The following is a 21928-nucleotide window of genomic DNA, read 5'->3' on the forward strand; positions in this document are numbered from 1 at the left end:
TCGGCGCGCAGCGGTCCGCGGAGGCCCCTCCCGACACCATCCGGTCTTCTGATTGATTCCTGCGCAAACGCCCAGGCCGGATTTGTTCTCTCGGCCTGTTTCCCCACGTGTAAACTTCGCGGAGCTGCTCTGGTCCACTTGCTTGCGGGAGGACGACCTTCTTCACTCGCACACTCTGCACTCCCTGCCCCAGATCAACCTCCCTTGGGGTCCATCCCTTACAGTGCTGCCTATTGGTTCGATCCCCTGGGGCCCACAGGGTCTGGCACAAAGCTCTGGGTGGCCCTATGGCAGGCAGGGCCAGACCCCACAACACTAGAAGCCCTGGTACTTCCAGATCGAATCCTCCTGACCTTCCCCGCTGTGGTGACAGGAGCCTGCTCCATGCCAGAAAGTCCCCCTCCCTGCCCATGGATTCACTAGTGCTCCGGTTGCTATGCTTATTTTATTTTCCTGATTTTTTAAAATTTAAGTTTTTTTTTTTTTAAATAAAAGGAGCAGAAGGGGAGGGGGGCCTGTGGTCTCTCGGGCTGCAGGGAGAGCCAGGGGCCCGCCCCTCCCTCTGCTCAAGGTGCAATGCGCGGAGGTTTGAGGTGTAAGCTGGGTGGGGAGGGCAGCTGGAGTGCTAGGAGGTCAGAGGTCATGACCTCTGACTCATCCACCCCCTCCAGGAAGACTTGGTGGGCAAGAGGGGGCCTCCTGGACCCCAACTGGGGCTCATACAATGGCCACGGGACGGGTCAGAGCTTGTGCTCCAAGGCGAATCTCGGTGGGAGCCCAGGCCGGCGGCCCCTTAGGAAAGGGCAGCAGTGTCCACCGTGGGAAGTGCAGGGCTGTGGGGCGGGGCCCGGCCCTCACTCGTGTACATCCCAGATCTCGGAGAGCAGAGGCGGCAGCTTTTTGTCCTGGAGCCTCAGGGCGAAGACCTGCTCGGAGTGCACGGAGCTCAGCGTACGCAGACTCACCAGCTTCATCAGCATGCGCGGGAAGCGCAGTTGGTCCTGCGGGGCGGGGGCGGTAGGCGTTGTGGGCTCCCCGGACCCATCCCGGCCGCCCCCCCCCCTCACCCCGCGCTGTCGGCTGGCCGCGCACCTGCGGCCTCTTGATGCGCGTGTAGGACAGCAGCGCCTCCACGTAGGGCTGCTGCAGCTCCTCCACGCGCCCGGGCTCCTGCACGTTGGGCCGGTCGGCTGAGAAGATGTTGATGGCGATGAGCAGCGCGTACTCGGCGTCATCCAGACCCAGCCGCCGCATAGCCCGTGAGAACTCGAAGATCGGGTTGATGAACTCCACCTGCAGACCTGGGGGGTGGGAGGCAGCCCTGAGCTCCTGCCCTGACAGGGCCCTGACCCCGCCCCCCACCCCCTAGGGCTGAGCCCCTGCCCCACGCTGCCAGACTTGGGAGGGTGTGATAGCCCGCCCCTTCCCTTGTTTTCCGGAGCCCCAGGAGGGCCCCCTGTCCTGAAGGATAAACCAAACACGGAGGTTCAAGAGTGAACCCCTCATTCACTCATAAGCCCAGTGCCAGTCCCCCAATGGCTCCAGCCGCCCCCAACTTTGGTTTGTCAGGCAGTGGGACAGTTTATGGAGACAGGTCGGTGGGAGAGTGAGAGGTCCAGGGGAAGCTGCGGTCTCCCTGGACACTGAGCGGACAGTCCCCCAGGAGGCAAGCAGGGACAAGAGTATGTGAGAATTTCCAAGTGCGCGAACATGGCAGCCCGAGGAGGTGGGAGTCCTGCGGGGTCTCAGGAGTGCGCCTGTCGGAGGCTGCAGGGACCCTGGGGAGATGCTCCTCCAAACCGATAGATGTGTGGACCCCTGCAGCACCCCCCTCCCATAACCCAGCAAGAGTAAGGAGGTCACAGTGGTCAGAGGAGGAGGGTGAGGGAGCAAGGGCAGGGCTGAGGGCAGACAGGGAGCTGGATGTATTCGTTGGCCCAGAGTGAGGACAACTGCAGTGCCCCCCCCCCACACACACACACTGCAATGTTCTGGGGCATAGGATTGGGGAGCAATGACTATGGGGGAAGCACATGACCCCCTGGGAAGGAAGTGGGTGTTGCTGGGAGGGCCTGGAGTGAGGAGCCCCCTGGAGAGAGGAGGAGACAGCAGGAGTCAGAAGCCCCAGGCGGGAGCTGTGGCTTCTCCCTAGGCCAGGAGCCACCCAAGACCCCATGCTAGGGACACTCCTGCCGGAAAGCTGGGTGCCCTAGAAGGGGTAAAGGCCTGGGGTACAGGCCTGGGGTGCAGGGGGGCATCTCCTTCTTCCTGGCACCCTGAGTGCTGTCCAGGTTTCCCTTCAGCCTGCCTTGGAGATATACAGAGTAGAGATGTGGGGCCAAAACACGGGTCAGAGGTGGAGGGAGGCACCCCCCGCCCCACACACACACATACACAAACAGCTGGCCGGGGTTCCATCCCCAGCACCACACAGGGTCCCCCAAGCACCAGTAGGTAGTGGGGCCCCAAACTCCAGGCCAAGGCATTAGAGAGAGAAAAGGAAGAGAGGGAGAGAGCAGAGCCCAGCTAGAGCGTGGCTGGCCTATGGGGTGGACACAGCTAGGCCTGGAAGAATGGAGCAAGCAGAGCCCAGCTAGCGCAGGCAGGAGACTGCACCTGCGCGGTGGAAGTCGTCCTTGCTGTAGGTGAAGTCCTTCAGGAAGGTGATACACTCCGTCTCGTGGTTGTAGCGGCGGGCCGTCTCCAACAGCATGATCTGTGGGGGAGCCGGTCATGCATCCACACATGGTCTGGGCGCAGGGACCACACCAGCCCACCCGCCTACCCACCTCTCCAGACTCTGCGTCCCTAGGGCTGAGGGAGGGTGCCAAGGGAAAGGACCATGTTTGGCTCAAGCACCACCATCTGAGGGCCCCAGCCATGGGCCTGCTGGACCCTGGGTTCCAGGCAGGAACCCCAGAACAGCTTTTCCCACATTCTCTATGTGCTGCCCAGTCTCCACTCCCAGAAGCTCTGTGCAGCAGGATTTGTAACCTGACTGTCGCCTGCCAATGTCGCCCCTACCAGAGCGAGCAGGGGAGGGGCTCTGCTCCTGGGCTGCGCTGCCTGCCCTGAAGTGGGCCCTTACCTCAATTGTGGATGCCTTCAGGAGAGCAATCTGGTCCTCGCGGCCCAGCTGCAGAAAACCAGGCACCTGCTTGGCAAAGTCCACAATCTCCTGGACCGAGATGATGGCCAGCTCCGTGAAGTGGGCAAAACGCTGCTGGCGGGCGTCACGGGACTGGGGGTCTGCGCCCAGGGGCCAGGGCTAGGAACACAATGGGCCGGGGTCACTCCCAGGTCTCCGTCTTGCGTCCCAGGCCTTGGGGACATCTAAAGGCCCAGCCTTCACTCTCCAAGGCACCCTGGCCACATTTCCACCCAGGCCCCTCATGCCAAGGTCCCTGGAGGAGAGAAGTACCGTGACTTTGGGCTGGTCAGAAAAGGAGCGTTTGTTACACTGCAACTGAGCGGCTACCAGCTGCTGGATCATCAGTTCCTGGGCAGCTGTTAACTGGACGCCTTCGCCTTCCCCGGAGCCCTGAGCACTGCCCTCGGACCCTCCTGGGGAGGCCCCGGGCGCGGAGGCTGAGCCGCTGCTGCTCCCCGGACCCCCAGGAGACTGTGTCTGCTGCTGCTGCTGCTGCTGCTTTCGGATCTTCTTCTTGCGGATCTGTTCTTCGGAGAGGACACCTGGGGGCAGGACAGGCAGCTCAGCCTCAGCCGGGTCCTGGGCAGGCCGGGCTGCCCTGCCCCATCCCCCAGGCACTCACACTGCTCCCTCATCCCGGCCTCCTTGCACTTGCGCAGCCGGCACTGCTGGCACTTGCGGCGCATGAAGGCGTCCATCTGGCAGGTGCCCCCACCCCGGCAGGCGTAGCGCCCTGCCCCGCCGCGGACCACACTGCGCCGGAAGAAGCCCTTGCAGCCCTCACAGCTGAGCACGTTGTAGTGGAAGCCCGAAGCCTTGTCCCCGCACACACGACACAGCTCGTGGCCCAGCATCTTTGGGGCCGGGCCCTTCTTCCGCTTGCGTTCTGGCTCCTCCGTGGGATCTGGGGTGACTGGGATGGGTGGACAGGGGCTGTGAGGGTGGGCATCCCGCAAACAAGCCACAGGCAGAGGGGCAGGCCCAGAGGTAGGAGCCGGAGTAAGGAGGAGGGTGATTCCGACAGATTCAGAAAGATGCATAAGTCACTGGACCCCAAAGAATGAACCAAACCAGGAGTATAGAGAAGAACTGAAGAAAAACCCACCAAACACTGGGACCTCCACTGCCCCATTCCAATTTCTGATCTTTCTCCCTAGATTCCGCCCTGAGTCTTCCCTCCCCCCACACAGCCCCATACGAACTCTCACCCCTGGCCCTGGGTTGGGTCTCACCCACGCTGCAGGCTGAGCCGGCTCCATCTGTGCTGGGGACATCAGGGTCCGGTCCCCCAGGCCACGGTTCAGGCCCCTCCTCCTTTACCACAGGTGAAGAGGGGGTGCTGGGCTGAGGGGGATCATTTCCTGGGAGAGGGAGTCACAGTTGAGTCTCTCCTGAACGTGTGATGTCAGGTGGGATTTGGGTGGGAATGGGGTAGGGAGGGGGGTGTCACTCACCAGGCAAGGGAGTTTCCGGGGAATCTGTGGTGGGGGTGGACATGGTGGGGTCACGGGGCAGCCTGCAGAAGACAGGGGAATTGAACTGATCACTGTGACTGGGCCACTTCTCTTTCACATCTCCCACACACACATTCCAGCAGACAGCCTTCCCCTCAACCCCACTAGAAGAGGGTCCAGCCTCCGGACACCCACCAGTTTAATTTCAAGCCCCGCACCTACTGCTTAACTCATCCTCCACCTTCACTTTCTCCCTCCACTGCTCAACTTCTTCTCACACCGCTGCCCCTCTCTTTCCATGGCCCCACCCTTATCACGCCCCGCCCCAGCTCCTCCTAAGCCCCGCCCCATCTGTCCGGGCCCCGCCCACCACGCTCTGCCCAAACCCCTGGTTCCGGGTCCTGGCCCCGCTCCTCCCTCCCATCAATCACGCCCCGCCCCGCCCACACACCTCGCTCCAGGTCCCGCCCCTCTCCGAACACCACTGGGGGGCGGGGCTCATGGCTGCGTGCGAGGGTCCCGGGCGCAGCCTCTTCGGGGTCTCCAAATCCCGTTGCCCTGGAAACAGCCGGGGGCGGCGCGAGCTGTGGAGGGGAGGGGTGGGAGGAGAGAAGGGCCGGCTGAGCGGAGCAACGCGGGGCACGCCGGGAAGCCCCGGGCCCAGGGCTCCCCCCCGCATCTCCCCACATTTCAGTGCACCTGCCTCGGTCCCCTCGCTCTGCTTCTTTTCCTCCGCTTCTGTAAGCCCTGGCACGCCACCGCGGCTCGAGTCCCCTCAAAAGTAACTTCGCCACTTCTTCCGGCAACCCCACCGCACATCACTTCCGGGAGAGGGCGAGGTTTCAGCAGTGACATAGTTCCGGTCTGTCCGATCCGGCCGGGGCGCCTGCTCCGCGCGGAGACTTGGAGCCCGGCGGAAGTGCGCTCCGTGCGCTGTGGCGGGTCTGGCGGAGGGTGCGGAATCAGGAGGTCGCATGCTGGGCGGCGAGCGACTTGGACGCTTCAGGCCTTCCCTCCTGGCGTCGTGTGACTTTAGTTCGTCCCCGAGCCTCTCTGAGCTCACAGCCTCCGATTTTCCAGAGACGACGCCCTGAGCGCAGCTGGGTGTGGCCCTAGAACCAAAGTAACTAATTTAAAAGAAAACCTAAAGGATTGGGGCTGGAGCGGTAGCACAGCGGGTAGGGCGTTAGCCTTGAACGCGGCTGATGTGGGTTCGATTCCCAGCATTGCGTATGGTCTCCCAAGCACCGCCAAGAGTAATCCCTGAGTGCAGAGCCAGGAGTAACCTCTGTGCAACACTGGGTGTGACCCCAAAACCAAAGAACTGTAGCACTTGTCCTCCCGTTGTTCATCGATTTGCTCGAGCGGGTCCAGTAACGTCTCCATTGTAAGATTGTAAGACTTGTTGGCATATCCGCACTGGGAGCTTTACCAGCTCTGCCTAGCGCCAGATACTCTCGGTAGCTTGCCGTGCTCTCTGAGGAGGGCGGAGGAATCGAACTCCGGTCTGGTCTGCCGTGTGCAAGGCAAACGTCCTACCCACTGTGCTATGGCTCCAGCCCAGAACCCCCCCCAAAAAAAAATAAAAACAGAAAGAAAGAAAACTTATAGTATAGAAGTGTAAGTCAGCCCACATGCGTTGCATGTGTGAGGCCCTGGGTTTGATCTCCAGCATCACGCATACACCTTTTTTTGGGGGGGAAGGGGAGCACTCCACACAACCCGCGCTGCCCACAGCTTCCTCCAGGCTCTGCACTCAGGGATCACTCCTGATGGTGCGCTGAGACTTGTGGGGTATGGGGTGCCGAGGATCTAACTCGGGTTGGCCAAGTGCTAGGTAAGCGTCCTACCCACCGTATCGCTCCGCCCCCCCCCGCCCCCACTGCTTTTAAAAGCCTTGGGGCCAGGGCCATCCTACAGCGGACACTTTCATCTTGCACATGGCCGACCCGAATTTGATCCCTGGCACCCCATGTGGTCCCTCAAACACTGCCAGGAGTGATCCCTGAGTGTAGAGCCAGTTTTGACCCTGTTGTGGGGTCACGATCAAAAGACCATGGGGACAAAAAAAATAGAATTTGGGGTCTTTATTGACACCAGCAGGCGGGCTGTCCTACTAGGCAAGAGCAGCAGCCTCACAGCAGAAGCCCTGATATTTTGTTAGGAAAAACCACAGCATGGTTCCCCATCACTCTCATGAGCACCTGAAAAATTAGTTTAGCTCACCGGGCCACATCCTGACACCCTGTAAGTCCACACAAGCGTAAGAAACAAACATTGTTACAGAAGCACAGAAGTGAGAAAAAGAAGCTAGTATGTGAAGCAGACAATCGGTCCTCTTAGCCACCGCCTTTACATCCCCAGCCCATTGGTCCTGTTTGCAACCTGTGACAGACTTTCCATGCCTTGCAGAAAGTTCAGTGTACTTAAGGAATGACACAGCTAAATAATCTAAAAAAAAAAAAAAAAAAAAAAAAACTTATAAAAAAAACCCCTAAATTTCTTATTGCTTCCTTTCAGTCTCCCGTTCACAACCCAAAACAAACAAATTTGCCTTGGGACAGTTATTTACTTATTGAGTTGCAGTAAACTCAGTTACATGATCACTTTGAGATATCAGAGATAGCACCAGAGTTCAGGCACTTACCTGGCACTGGGCCATGCCTGGTTAATTCCTAGCACTGTATATGGTCTCTCAAGCATTGCCAGGAGTAACCACTGAGCAAAGAGCCAGGAGTAGTTGCTGAACGGAGTTCAGTATCAGTCTTAAGCACGTGCATGTGGCCAGCACCAATCTGCCACCTCATATGGTTCTGCCTGAACACTGCCGGCAGAGAGACCAGGAGTGAACCCTTAACACTACTGCATGTGGCCCAAAAACCATAAAGGAAGAGAAAAAATAGAATTCAATCTTCAGGCAGAAAAATAAAGTCATAGGAAAAGGTTTGTTTGAGACAAGTAGACATTTGAGACATAGGACCCAGCCACGAAACAGGCAGTTTATTACAGAATGCTCCCTCAGGCGAAGTCTGATAAATTCTGGAAGAAGAAGCGCCATTTCTACACAGATTCGTTTATTTCAGTATAGAAACGGATAAGTGGTGGAACATTCATGATAGTTCAGAGAAGATGGAGAGTTTGGAGAAATGAATTCCCAGAGTCAAGATGCTACCCAGATTCATACCATGATTATTCTCTTTCTGGGGTCCCCAGGGCCACTGTAAACTGTCACATACGGGCAGGTGTGGAGTTTTTGTTTTTTTTTTCTTTTTGGGTCACATCTGACGATGCACAGGGGTTACTCCTGGGTCTGCACTCAGGAGTTACTCCTGGCGGTGCTCAGGGGACCATATGGGATGCTGGGAATCAAACCCGGGTCGGTTGCGTGCAAGGCAAATGCCCTACCCTCTGTGCTATCTCTCCAGCCCCAGGTGTGGGTTTTTAACGAATGTATTGCAATGAGCACATCATGCAGACAAGACACTCATCCCTCAACCGATTCTCTCTTTTAGATTCTCTCTCTTGAATTCTCTCTCTTCTCTTGCTTGTTTTTGTTTTGGGGTTGCACCTAATAGTGCTTAGGGGCCATATGGAATGCCAAGGGTTGAACTTTAATCAGCCATGTGCAAGGCAAGAGTCGCCCGCTCTCTTGGATTCTCTTTACTCCAACCAATCTTGGGCTCCAACAGGTATTCAGCAGCTCTGTTCTCATTCTGGGCTATGTTTACTGTCTGTAGAACATTAATTTCTTTGGGAAAAAAAAACATATGAAACTTGGGCACCAGGGCAATAGCACAGTGAGTATGTCATTTGTCTTTCATGCAGCCGACCCGGGGTTCAATCCCTGGTATCCAATATGGTCCCCAGCACCACCAGGAGTAATTCCTGCATGCAGAGCCAGTAGTAACCCCCAAGCATCCCAGGTGTGACCCAAAAAGTCAAAACAACAACAACAACAGGAAAATGAAACTCCCCCCCCAAAAATAAAAGAAAAATGAAACTCTCAGAATGGTACATGGCTGAGAGACATGGTCCAAGATGGGTTAAGCGTGGGCATACCTATGTTTAAGGACCTGTTTGGGCTGGAGATGGCTCAGAGAGTCAGTGCTGTTTGCTTAAGGGAGTAACTGAATGATGTTGTTTTCTTTTTCTGTTTGGGGGCCACACTCAGTGGTGCTGACCCTGTGCTCAGATATCACTCCTGGAGGTGCTTGGGGGATCATGTGGTGTCCGGGTTCCAACCCTCAGCTGGCTGTATGTCAGGCTAGCGCCTTATCTCAGCATTCTCTCTCCAGCCCGTGAATGCCCAGAGCAGCTAACTTTTGCAATGTCTTCACAAAAGGATATTTTTTCCACGAGACGCAAGTTTTCTGATTTCTTTCCCATCTGTGTGGGCTGTACACCACATTTTTCCTGGCTCTTTTCCTTTCTCACTATAAACTCCTTATCCGGGCACCCCTCCCAAACATTCAGAACATTTCTGCAACTGACTCACAGAATTCTATAAAACAGACTGTTTCCCAGGGCGAGAGGGATAGTACAACGGGTAACCTATTTTGCGTTGTACGCGTCCAGTCCGGGTTGGATCCCCGGCATCCCATGTGGTCCCCTGAACACCCCACAAGTAATTCCTAAGTGCAGAGCCGGAAGCAACCCCTGAGCATTGCCGGGTGTGATCCAAAAACAGACTAAAAAATGTTTCCGTAGATCTGGATGGAAAATAGTCACCCAGGTTTGCATTTCTACTTGTTAGGGACCTGGCTTGAGTTTGCATCAATGGTGCAGGACCGTTTTTAAAGAGTATAGAAACTGATCGGGGTTTGAAGCGCCTCCCTGAGCTGGGGGAAACAAGTCCACATCGCCGCCTTGTGGTCATCTGAAGACCTGCAAGCAAGACCTCTCCCTTGAGTAAGCTGGAAAGACGATTCAGGGGGCGGTGAGGTTGGGGGAGAAATTCTGAAAGGTCAAGACCTGAGACTAGGGGCCCAAGTGATAACAAAGCAGCGAGGGTGTTTGTCTTGCACCCCTTTTTGTCCCTCGAACACCGCTAGGAGTAATAGCCAGGAGTAACCCCTGAGCATCACAGAGTGTGACACAAAAAGACCCCCCACCTCTCCCAAAAAGACCTGAGACTGAGGAGGAAGAGACACACAAACAAATCTCGGACCGAGCAACTCGCGGCAGAGATGGCCCAGGACTTTGCGAAGGCCTTCTCTGCTGGGCTGCTCCAGACGGGGACAGGTGTTGTCCCTCTGCCTGACCTTTAAGAGCTCCAGTTGTTGCCATTCTCTAGAAGCCAGCAAGAAGCTCCAGATACGAGTCCCGGTGATGGTAAATCCCAAGTCTCGCGGGACAGGGGAGGAGAGCGGCAGCGCAACATTATATTACATTCATAACAAGCAATACAAAACACATTGTCTAGCATTTTCAGCAGGTATGAAGGGTGGTAGGATTGGTCTCGAAATACCAAAGGTAGAGAGAGAATATTTTGCAAATTGTCTGCTACATAGGCAGGGGGAGGTGTGGAATGGGGGGGGATACTGGGGATTTTCGTGGTGGAAAATGTGCACTGACGGGTGTTTGATGACCATATGATCGAAGTTCAAACATGAGATTTTTGTTACTGTACCTCATGGTGAATACAATTTTAAAAAATAAAAAAAAAAAACGGGGGCTGGAGTGATAGCACAGCGGGTAGGGCGTTTGCCTTGCACGCGGCCGACCCGGTTTCGATTCCCAGCATCCCATATGGTCCCCTGGGCACCACCAGGGGTAATTCCTGAGTGCATGAGCTGAGAGTAACCCCTGTGCATTGCATTGCCGGGTGTGACCCAAAAAAACAAACAAACAAAATAAATAAATAAATAAACAGGTGTGCAAGGTGGACTATTTTCTACTGCCAGCTGGCAGGCACTCTCAGGACCTGGGGACACAGCCACAAGCGATTGGTCTGGAGTGATAGCATAGAGGTAGGACATTTGCCTGGCACACGAATGGCTCTGAAAGAAGTCATTTAAAAAGAAATTTCCTGTACTTCTCCTGGGGCTCTGTCCCTCTGCTCCCTCTCGCATTGCCCCAGCCTTTTCCCTTCCGACTTCACTTTCCACGATTCCCTCAAGCTCCTTCCATTCTCCTGAGTCAAATGTTCACTTTTGCTTTTAAATAACTGAGGGAATATTTTAACTGCTGGTAGAAATCAGGTCTACATTTTCCTTATCCAATCAGCTCTCAATGGGCACCTGGCTGCTTCCATAGTTTAGCTACTGTAAAAACACTGCAGTGGGGTCGGGGTGACATTCCCGCGGGCAGAGCACTTGGCTCTGCACTTGGCTGAGCTGGGCTCAATCCCTGGCACCCAGAAGGTTCCCAGAATCCTGCCAGGAGCTATCCCTGAGTGCAGAGGCAGGAGCGATTCCTAATCATTCTTGGGTGTGGCCTCCACCCTCCAAAAAGAGTCAGATAAGTTAGCAGGGGCCAGAGAAACTGTGACAGGTGGAAGGTGCTTATCTTGCACGAAGCTGACCCGACTTGTGTTCGGCACCATATATGTGTGAACATTATTATTATATATTTTGCCTTTTGGGTCACACCCAGCGATGCACAGGGGTTGTTCCTGGCTCATGTACTCAGGAATTACTCCTGGTGGTGCTTAGAGGACCATATGGGATGCTGGGAATTGAACCCGGTTCGGCTGCATATAAGGCAAATGCCCTACCTGCTGTGCTATCACTCCAGCTCTGTGAACATTATTTGTGCTATGAATGCTGTGCGATGCAGTGCTGTGTCTGTGACGGATGTGTGTCATGCTTGTGTCATGTGTGATGTGCATGTCATATGTTTGAGTGGAGTGTGCCATGAGTGTGGATGGTGTGTGCTGTGTTTCAGTATTTTCCACAGCCTGTGAGAGTGAAGATGGGGCTGGACCGCCACACCTCAACTCTCCCCAGTCTCCCCGCCCCTCCCTCTGTTTGCCCCAGGAAATCCTTGTGGTTAATGAGTCCCAGAAAAGTGGAGTGAAAGTGAAGGTGCCAAAGAAAGGGGGCCCTGGGACTCCAGCTGCGCACCCCTGACACCACTCCCAAACTGGGGAGTGCAGAGTGCCAGTGACAAAGTGGCAACGCCCCCAGTGACCCTGAGAATGACACTGCCTCTTCTGTTCACCCACCACTCCTGCCTGTCCCATGGGCTGGCTCTGGGGAGAGGGTGGCTGATGGGGTGGAGTCTCGGGGGGATAAATAAGCCACCCCCCCCATGCCCGTGCCCACTCCTCGCCCAGAGATGGCCCTGCTCTCGCTGCTGCTGCTGCTGCTGCTTCCGCTCACCTTGGACCCTGCTGGGGCCACGCTGATCCGGTATCGGGACCTCCCAGACCCGGGATGGACTCCCTGCGTCCGGGGGGGCTTCCTCATCCTGTGGCTCCCCATCTGCTCCCCAGATGCCTTTCTCTGGCTCTCAGGGGCTCTGCAGAGTGGGCTCCTCCCTCCTGAGGAGCCCCTGAGACCCTCTCCCATCTTTCCAAAGATCCCCAAACCCTAAGGGATTTTTTTTTCTAAGGGATTTTTTTTGTTTCAGTTTTGGGGCTACACCCAGCAGTCTTCAGGGCTTAGTCCTGGCTCTGTGCCCAGGGACCACTCCTGGAGGGGATTGGGGGACAGTATGTTGTGCTGAAGATCAGACCAGGGTTCGCTGTGCGCAAGGAGATTGTTTAACCCCTGAACTATCTCTCCAGTCTTAGCCCGGAGACTTTTCCCCCAGGGTGGGGATGGGGTGTGCAGGGAGAGTTTGGGTCATACCCGGCAGGGCTTACTCCTGGCTCTGTGCTCAGGGATCACTCCTGGTGGGCTCAGAGACCATATGGGCTGCTGGGGCTTGAACCAGGTCGATTGTGTGCAAGGCAAGAGCCCTCCCCACTGTACTATGGCTCTGGCCCTCAGAGATCAATGGTTCCAAACCAAGATTGTCTCTGAATTCTGTCTTTCGGTCTCCAGAAGTCCAGTTTGGGGTGCAGGAAGCCAGGCACTTGCCTTGCATGCAGTGGAGCCAATGAGAGGCTGAGTCACTTCATATGGCCCCCAAGCACTACCCAGGGGTCACTCCTGAGCACAGGCAGGAAAATCCCTGAGCACTGCCAGATATGGCCTCAGACCCCCAATGTCGTTTTGGGGGACCCGAATGATCTCATCTGACCTCTGCTGTATTCTCACCTCATCACCCTCCTCCCCTCTCTCCTCCTCCTGCCCGGAACTCTCCAGAATCTCTCTGTGGGTGGAAGGGGCACTCTTCCAGGAAACTTGCCCCACTTGACATTTCTGAGCCTCTCGAGCCAGGGTTGCAGGGGGGCCGCCGGTGACTGCAGGCACATGACCAGCCCAGGCAGCGTGCCCAGCGGCTTTTCAACTATTGCCCAAGCCAACGCAAACAGCAGAGATTTTCTGGGGGCTCCCACAGAACCAGCAGCAATGACTGAGAGAACCATGTGAGGGGTGCAAATTCTCGGGCTCCAGCGTGGCTGGAGACATAGCCCACTTGGGCTTGATCCCCGGCACCACAGAGGGTCCCCTGAGCACTGCTGGAATGATCGTTGAGTGGAGAGCCAGGAGGAAGCTCTGAGCACTGCTGGGTGTGGCAGCAAAAAATAAAAGGAAGAAAGGGAGGGAGGGAAGGGGAGGGAGGGAAAGGAAGGGAATGAAGAGAACGAAAGGGGAAAAAAAAAGAAAAATTTTTGGAGGGGGGCATACCCCGGCAATGCACAGGGGTCACTCCTGGCTCTGTACTCAGGTATTATTCCTGGCAGTGCTGGGGGACTGTATGGGATGTTGGGAATCAAACCTGGGTTGGCCGCGTGCAAGGCAAACGCCCTACCCGCTGTGCTATCGCTCCAGCCCCAAAAGAGAAATGTTTAAAGTTTCTCAAGAGCCATCCAACCCCTCCATCCATTTCTGCCCTCATGAGTCTAGAGTGTCTTTGATACATCTGGGATGCATTTCACAGTGGAGAGTGAATTTGGGATTTGCTGCTTCCATGTTCCTCTCAGGTGGTAGGGGAAATGATCTCCAGCAAGAATTGAAAAACACAAGATTTTTCTCTTTTGCAGAGGCTAGATCCCTCCCTCCCCCCGCCCTTAGGATCATTGGAAACCTTTGTGAATCATGGTTCCCTGAGGGCTGGCGTACGTGACCCGACTGGGAAAGGTGGTAGGGAAGGTCTGTTTTGAATGGTTCAATCTTGTACAAAATTGGCACTGAGGTGCCAGAGGGGCTCTTGGATTATTGCTGGGTTTCTGGCCAAGACTATTGGGGCGTCAGGTGTTACTTTGATGGATCTTCTCTGGGAAGGTCCATTAGAAGCATGTCCACAACGGTCACTTCTGAGATGAAAGCGACTTCCTCCCTCCAGGATCCCTCTCCGCCGTGTCTACACTGGACATGGGAGCCTGTACCACCTGAGGGGCTGGGGGCCGCCAGCAGTGCCACCCAGGTTGGGGATCCCTTCCCCCGGGGACAAGCCCATCCTCGTGCCTCTCTCCAACTATGTGAACGTGAGTCTGCTCCCCACAATCCCCCCCGCAAATGCCTCCTAAGTCCACATTCATATCCTGTCCTGGTTTTGCTTTCAGGCCCAGTATTTTGGGGAGATTGGCCTGGGGACACCCCCACAAAACTTCTCTGTTGTTTTCGACACCGGCTCCTCCAATCTCTGGGTCCCATCCAGGAAATGCTACTTCTTCAGCCTTCCTTGCTGTGAGTTTTTAGGGGCATCGGGGAGGGAAGGAAGAAGGTGGCTGAACAGGGATGAAGGGGAAGGGGAGGAGAAAGTATTCCCTTCCAGTCCTTTTGGTTATTCCCAGCTACCACCTTGGTGGGGATACATAGCTGCTGCCGGGGACATGCTTTAGCATGTCAGGTGTCAGGCACATAAATGTGCTGTGCTGTTGGAATTTCAGTGTTGCACGCGGGGTGGTCCTGGGGTCCAACTTGCAGCCTCAAGCTGGCAAGGCAGAGCTTCCTTTCTTTCTTTCTTTTTTAAATTAATTTATTTTTTGTTTTTGGGTCACACCTGTGATGCTCAGGGGTTACTCCTGGCTCTACACTCAGGAATTACTCCTGGCGGTGCTCGGGAGACCATATGGGATGCTGGGAATCGAACCCGGGTTGGCCACGTGCAAGGCAAACGCCCTACCCGCTGTGCTATTGCTCCAGCCCCTCTTTATTTATTTTTGGGTCACACCTGGAGATGCACAGGGGTTACTTTTGGCTGTGCACTCAGAAACTGCTACTGGCGGTCCTCGGGGGACCATATGGGATGCTGGGAATCGAACCCGGATTGGCCACGCACAAGGCAAACACCCTACCCACTGTACTATTGCTCCAGCCCAAGGCAGAGCTTTAGCGTTGAGCCACGTCCCCTGTGGGGCCCTGATCAATTCTGACAGTCACAGGTGGGAAGGTTGGGGGGCAGAAAGCATTCGGGGGGCCTGTGACACCTCTCTGACCTTCTGATTAGGGCTGCATCATCGCTTCAACTCCAAAGCCTCCAGCTCCTTCCGACCCAATGGCACCAAGTTCGCCATTCAGTATGGAACTGGGAGGCTGGATGGAATCCTGAGCGAGGACAAGCTGACTGTGAGTGATCCTGGACCCCAGGAGGGCTTGAGCCCTGGGAACACCCTAAAGTCTAAAGATGACCTGGTTTGGGCTGGAGCAATAGCACAACGGGTAGGACGTTTACCTTGCACACAGCCAACCCGGGTTCAATTTCCAGCATCCCATATGGTCCCCTGAGCACTGCCAGGAGTAATTCCTGAGTGCATGAGCCAGAAGTAACCCCTGAGCATCGCCGGGTGTGACCCAAAAAGGAAAAAAAAAAAAAGTGTGGCCTTTGGGAAGGGGCGGGGCTTGAGAGGGGCGAGGCGTCTGTTGAGGGCAGGGCGTCCCAATCGTGGGGCGGGGCCAGGGCGGAGCTCTCAAGCGAGGAGGCAAAGCTTAGCTTTCAAAAAGCCCTAGACGGACTAATGCCCTTCCAGAAGTAATCTCCCTTGTTTGAATCTGCCCCTAGATTGGGGGTATTAAGGGCGCATCGGTGATGTTCGGGGAGGCTCTGTGGCAGCCCAGCCTGGTCTTCACTTTGGCCCACTTCGATGGGATATTGGGGCTCGGGTTTCCTATTCTGGCGGTGGAAGGAGTTCGGCCCCCGCTGGATGCACTGGTGGACCAGGGGCTACTGGACAAGCCTGTCTTCTCTTTCTACCTCAACAGGTATTTGGGTCGGGGTGGGGTCCACCTCCCCTGGTCCCAAGGAGGAAGTCCTTTTCCTAATATAGGAAGCCTTAGCCTCTACTCAGGAAGTCACCAGGACACTTTCTATCTAGGGACTCTACCCACACGGGCAGGTCCATTCAGAATGTGACCCAGGCAAGAAACAGACACCCCAGCCCTCAGCAGATGTCCCACCCACTGTGCAACACCTCTGAGACAAACAGAAGAAACTCACCACCACAGAAACACTCCAAAGGAGGAGGGAGTTCTTGCCCCAGAGAATGCCACAGGCTGCTCAATCAAATACTGAACGCAGGAGCCTCCTCTCTTGACCATAGAGAAAGCCTAATTCCATTTGCGAACACACACTAGAAGTCAGGAATTCCCCTTTTAAATTCAGGAAGTCCCACCCACCTTTCAGGAAGCTCTATTAAGTCTCAATGAACAACCAGGAAATCTTTTATCCAGGAGCATCTCCACCAAACAGGAAGCTTTACCCACCATCCAAGGGAGTATCACCACCAAGCAGGAAGTCTTACCCACCAATCAGAAAATCTTACCCACCAATAAGAAAGTCTTACCCAATCCAGGAAGTCTATCCACTGATCAGGAAGTCTTACCCACAAATCCGGAAGTCCTACTCACCAACCAGGAGTGTCACCACCAATCAGGCAGTCTCCCCTTTCCCTCCTGGAGGTCCTGTTCTCCATGCATAAAGTCCTAATCCAGCTGACCTCTGACCTACGCAGGGAATCCCACCACCCTTAGTCTCAGTCTTTCCCTCCCACACCACTAGCAAGTCTTCATCCCTCTTCTCATCACCTTCATTCAACCAATGCCTGTGAATTCCAGGACACACACTTTAAAGAGTCTCGCCCTCAGAGCGGGAAGGGTAGCTGGAGGGGTTAGGTGCTTGCCTTTGCTCCCTGCCAGCCCACACTTGATCTCCAGTACCACATATGGGCCCTGTGTGGCCCAACTCCACTTTCCCCGTCAAAAAGTCTCACCATCCACCAGCTACCAACTTCCCACTCTGTCCAGACCTAACTCACAATCCCCACTTAAATTTACCCTCCACACACAAATTCTTTCATCTGTAGTTAAATGAGCAAATCTCATCATCTCTTCAGGAAGTCACCTGCACCCTGAAATCCCAAGTCCTACCCAGAAAGACCCTCCTCCTTACTCCTGCCTTGTTTTCAAGTCCCAGTATCCAGGTGCTGCCTGTACCTGATCTCACACCCCGAAACCTCTCCCTAGCAGCATATTTCTCTGGCGGTCATTCCGGGGAGAACCCCTGTGGATTCACCCCTGATGGCACTCTGCTTTCTCTAGAGACCCTAAAGCAGCCAATGGAGGAGAGCTAGTTCTTGGGGGATCAGACCCGAACCACTACATCCCACCCCTCACCTTCCTGCCAGTCACCATCCCTGCCTACTGGCAGATTCACATGGAGCAGTGAGTGGGGGCCTCAACTTCAGAGATGGGTGCTGGGGCCTGCTCTCCAGGGTCCTGGAGAAGGGGGACTGGGGACCCCAAATTCTAGGTGATGGAGAATTAAGGGGTCAGACCCTGCATCAGATGGATGAGACTGGTGGCTGTGTTCCTGGGTTTGATGGAGAGTGCTGGGGGCTAGACCCTGGGTCTGATGGAGGCAGTGGGGCGGGGTGACCCCTGTATTGATAGGGAAAGCCGAGGGAAAAACCTTGGGTGTGAGGGTGAAGGCTGGGAATGAACTCCTGGGTCTGAGCGGAGGACTGGGCTTGGGTTCCGGGGCCTGAGGGGGCTGGTATGCTGACTGCCTCCTTCCCCGGCAGGGTGATGCTAGGCATAGGTCTGACTGTTTGTGCCAAGGGCTGTGCTGCCATCCTGGACACGGGCACTTCTCTCATTACCGGACCCACCGAGGAGATCCAGGCCCTGAATGAGGCCATTGGGGGCTCCCCCCTGATGACTGGGCAGGTGAGGACCCGTTGCCTGAAAGGGGCGTGTGTGCAGGTTGGACAGGCTCTGAAGATGAGAGGTGGGAAAGATGCTGGCCCCTTTAGGTTAAACTCTTGTCCACACCCTTGACTGCTCAGAGGGACCTGGTAGTGCCTATGATCAAATCAGGCCACCTGCAGGCAAAGCCTGCCCATCAGCCAGCTGAGTGCTTTTTCTTGTCCTCCGACGGTCACTAGATTTGGTTTGCTTTTGGTTTGGGGACCACACTGGGTGGTGCTCAGGGGTTATTCCTGGCTCTCCACTCCTGGCAGACTCAGGAGACCATATGGAATGCCAGGGATTGAACCCAGGTGGGCTGCATACACGGCAAGTGCCTTATCCACTGTATTATCTCTCTGGCTCCTGGTCACTAGCTTTTTAAGTATAAAAAGTGTAAGTCAGGAATTGGAGATATAGTACAGAGGATAGGGTGTTTGCCTTGCACGTGACCAAGATGGGTTTGACCTCTGGCATACATATGGTCCCCTGAGTGATTCCTGAGTGCAGAGCCAGGAGTAACCCCTAAACATCGCCAGGTGTGCCCCCCCAACAAAAAGTATAAGACAAATGATATAGGGTAAGACAAATGAAATACACCAGGGGTCACCAATTTTTGTCTGTTTGTTATTATGCCACACCCTGTTGTGCTCAACAATCACTCCTGGCAGTGCTCAAGGGACCCTATGTGGTGCTGGGGATAGAACCCAGGTCAGCTGCATGCAAGCCAAGTACCCTCCCAGATGTACTATCACTCCAGCCCCTGATTTTTTTTTTTTCTTTTTGGGTCACACCCGGCGATGCACAGAGGTTACTCCTGACTCATGCGCTCAGGAATTACTCCTGGCGGTGCTTGGGGGACCATATGGGATACTGGGAATCGAACCTGGGTTGGCAGTATGCAAGGCAATGCCTTACCTGCTGTGCTATCGCTCCAGCCCCCTAACCTCCGATTTTTTTTTTTTTTGCTTTTTGGGTCACATCTGGCAATGCACAGGAGTTACTCCTGGCTCTGCACTCAGGAGTTACTCCTGGCAGTGCTCAGGGGACCATATGGGATACTGGGAATCAAACGCCCTACCCGCTGTGCTATTTCTCCAGCCCCTAACCCCCGATTTTTGACAGTGATTTTTTGTTGTTGTTATTCTTACTTTTTGGTTACACCCAGCAGTGCTCAGAATTTATTCCTGGCTCTGCACTCAGTGATCACTCCTAATGAGGCTCGGAGTACTAAATGGGGTGCCAACAATCCAACTCAGGACAGGCCTCATGCAAGGCAGTGCCCTACCTGTTGTACTATAGCTCTGGCCCCAAGCCACCAATTTTTAAAATTAAATTTTTTTTTTTTTTTTGCTTTTTGAGTCACACCGGCGATGCACAGGGTTTACTCCTGGCTCTGCCCTCAGGAATTACTCTTGGCTGTGCTTGGGGGTCCATACAGGATGCTGGGAATCGAACCCAGGTCACCGTGTGCAAGGCAAACGCCCTACCCGCTGAGCTATCGCTCTGGCTCCCCATGCTGTAAAGTTAAAGGAAATTTGATTTGGGGGTTCAATTATAATGGGGTGATGGAAGTTAGGCTGGAGGAGGCAGGGGGGGAGGGGAAAGAGGGGGTCGGAAGATCCTGAAAACCTAGCAGCCCGCTGCGAAGTCTCTTAATAAGCGGGGGTAACTCCTCCTCCCCCTCAGTACCTCATCCAGTGCTCCAAAGTCCCAGCTCTCCCTCCAGTCTCCTTCCTCCTGGGTGGAGTGTGGTTCAACCTCACGGCGGAGGAGTACGTGATCCAGGTGAGTGGCTGTCCCCACCACGTCAGCGGCTAGGCTGGGAAGGGTGGAGCCAGGGACTGCCAATCATTTCCAGAGCCTGGGGTAGTGGGAAACCTGGGCTCCAGGTAAGAGGCGTGACCCCCCTCTCACCCACCCCTCCCGTCTGGTCACCTTACAGATCACTCGGGGCGGCGTCAGCTTCTGCCTGTCCGGCTTCCAGGCTCTGGACTTGCCGCCACCAGCAGGGCCCCTTTGGATCCTTGGCGATGTCTTCTTGGGCACCTACGTAGCCGTCTTCGACCGCGGGAACCAGAAAGACGGGGCCAGGGTGGGACTGGCACGCGCTCGTCCCCGCGGGGTCGGGGGGCAGCAGGGTGGCCCGGCGCAGGGGCGTTTCTCGGGTGGGCGCTCCGCTTAGGCGCCTGCACGACGGGTGACGCTTAGCCGGGGGCCCGCCACTCACTACGAATACACTTATACCCTCCTCCCGGACCTACCCAGGTCGCTTCTTCTGTTTGCTTGCCTGGAGTCACACCCTGCGGTGCTCGGAGGAGTCGGTGCTTGGGGGGGTCGCTCCCCGAGACGTTTCTAGGACCGAGCAGGTTCCAGACATCGAACCAGACCCCCCCAGACCCCCCCTCACCCCCCACGCATGCACAGTATGTTCAGTAGCCCTCTAAGCGGTCTCACTCGCCAGTGCTTTCTGGAGAGGGAATTCCGTGTCCGGATTTGTCCGGTTGCAAAGAGGGAGGAGACGGGCGTAACCTCTTTTCTCCCCGGCTCACACGTGCGCGGTCGGCCAGGCACTACGAGTCCCACGAAGCCTTTCGCCCGCGAGCGGCTGTCGTGGAGGCGTCGGCACCGCAGAGCATCACGGGCATTGTAGTCCAAGGAGTGTTTCCCACGGGCCGGGGGCGGGCGCAGCCACAACATGAGTGGGAGGCGACAGGTCGCGACGGCAGCGACAGGTGGCAGCGGGCGGTGGTTGGAATCGTAAAGGGTTTTCCAACCCTTGCTGTCACGGCAGAGGATACCGTTCTCACAGACCGCATCACCCGCTGCTCCTCTCGTCCCTCGGAATTCTCGGACCCCTGGGTCCGCCATCAAGGCGGGGCTTGAAGCCCCTGGGTTGGGGGGAGCTGTGGTGCCCCTCCTCCGGCAATGATGTCACTCCCCACCCCCCCTTCGCAGCCTCTTGCTGCCCAGAGCTGCCGGGGCTGGGTCACCCCTCCCCCCCATCGCCAGCCCCGGATTCCCCCAGCCTCGCCCCGCCTCGACTTGGGGTGAGTACAGGCGAGGGGAAGAAGGCCGGGGTTCAGGGGCGGCAAGCGAGCCCAAATGCCAGCTTTGGAGGCGAGGGGCCCGGGTGACGGGCGACCGAAAGATGACAGCGGAGAGCTGCCCCTCCATCGGGAGCTTTGGTGGGGGAAGAGGGGGCTCGGTGTTGCGGGGGAGCACCAATGATGAAGGCAGGCAGAGTCCCGTGTTTTCGGATCCGTGTCGGGGAGGCCCCCTTTCCCGGATTTGGAACCGATGGGAATGGGGGCGAAGGGACAAGGAGGGGGGCTCTTTAGAAGTCAGAAAAACAGGAAAGACCCTTCCCCAATTCTAGGTCTTGGGAGTGGAGGAGGAAGGGGGGAGTGCACGGAAGGGGGAGTTGGAAGCACTGAGGTCACCGGAGGGAGGAGTTCGAAGCTGTCAGGAATTCTGTCTTGAGGATCTGGGGGAGGAAGAGGGGTGGGAGCAGAGGCCTCCTTCCACCTCTCATCTGGCCTCTCTGAAAATCAAGTTCACTTACCTCCTCTGCTGGCAGTGAGGATGGCGGTTAACCCCGGTCCAGGTCAGGTTGCACAGGCCCCCCTCCCCCACCCCTGCTCCTGAGGCGAAAATTTGGGTTCAGTGATTCCCCCATATATTCATAAAGGATGACCCTGCCCAAATATCCTTTGGTGGGATCCAAGTGATAGCACATCGGGGAGGGTGCTTGCCTTGTACTCGACTGCCATGGGTTCAGTCCCCTGGCACCCCAGATGGTCTCCCAAGCCTGCCTGGAGTGATCCCTGAGGATCACAGACCCAGGAGGAAGCCTTAAACACCATCGGGCGGGGCCCCCAAGCAAAAATGAAACAAAAAGAAAGACCAAATTCCCTTTGGCTTCATGGTGTCTGGACAGTTCTGTCACTCCTTGTCCTGTCCTTCTCCTCCCAAGATTTCAGATCCCCAGGAGTCTCCAAATTCTCCCCTATTCTCTTCCCTGCACTCCACCTTCTCTCATACCATCTGACCGCTGCAAAGTCGCTGACTTGGTAACTTGATCCCCT

General features: G+C 55.8%; 2 protein-coding genes across 2 annotated transcripts; one reads left to right on the top strand and one right to left on the bottom strand.

The window, feature by feature from the left end:
• Positions 1-426: 426 nt before the first annotated feature.
• NR1H2 (nuclear receptor subfamily 1 group H member 2) lies at positions 427-5423 on the bottom strand. Its single transcript, XM_056136047.1, has 10 exons — positions 5305-5423; positions 5057-5189; positions 4606-4667; positions 4384-4512; positions 3774-4064; positions 3422-3693; positions 3089-3268; positions 2617-2716; positions 1093-1301; positions 427-1001 (listed from the first exon to the last, which is right to left on the bottom strand). The coding sequence occupies exons 3-10, from the start codon at positions 4646-4648 to the stop codon at positions 855-857; spliced, it is 1371 nt and encodes a 456-aa protein (XP_055992022.1). The 5' UTR covers positions 4649-4667; positions 5057-5189; positions 5305-5423; the 3' UTR covers positions 427-854.
• Positions 5424-11883: 6460 nt separating this feature from the next.
• On the top strand, positions 11884-20039 carry NAPSA (napsin A aspartic peptidase). Its single transcript, XM_056135558.1, has 9 exons — positions 11884-11957; positions 14002-14143; positions 14222-14345; positions 15109-15227; positions 15661-15860; positions 17196-17318; positions 17678-17822; positions 19530-19628; positions 19786-20039. The coding sequence occupies exons 1-9, from the start codon at positions 11884-11886 to the stop codon at positions 20023-20025; spliced, it is 1266 nt and encodes a 421-aa protein (XP_055991533.1). The 3' UTR covers positions 20026-20039.
• The last annotated feature ends 1889 nt before the right edge of the window (positions 20040-21928 follow it).

The sequence above is a fragment of the Sorex fumeus genome, unplaced genomic scaffold, assembly GCF_029834395.1.
Source record: "Sorex fumeus unplaced genomic scaffold, SorFum_2.1 ptg000122l, whole genome shotgun sequence".
NCBI classification, from domain to species: Eukaryota; Metazoa; Chordata; class Mammalia; order Eulipotyphla; family Soricidae; genus Sorex; species Sorex fumeus.

Excerpts from the sequence above, each read along its gene's own strand:
- NR1H2 (XM_056136047.1), bottom strand. The coding sequence starts at position 4,648 with ATGTCCACCCCCACCACAGATTCCCCGGAAACTCCCTTGCCTG. Across the intron at positions 1,302-2,616 it reads GGACGACTTCCACCGCGCAG|GTCTGCAGGTGGAGTTCATC; the intron begins GTGCAGTCTCCT and ends CCCACCCCCCAG. Across the intron at positions 1,002-1,092 it reads CGCGCATCAAGAGGCCGCAG|GACCAACTGCGCTTCCCGCG; the intron begins GTGCGCGGCCAG and ends CCCGCCCCGCAG.
- NAPSA (XM_056135558.1), top strand. The coding sequence starts at position 11,884 with ATGGCCCTGCTCTCGCTGCTGCTGCTGCTGCTGCTTCCGCTCACCTTG. Across the intron at positions 11,958-14,001 it reads GCTGGGGCCACGCTGATCCG|GATCCCTCTCCGCCGTGTCT; the intron begins GTATCGGGACCT and ends TCCTCCCTCCAG. Across the intron at positions 14,346-15,108 it reads CTTCTTCAGCCTTCCTTGCT|GGCTGCATCATCGCTTCAAC; the intron begins GTGAGTTTTTAG and ends CCTTCTGATTAG.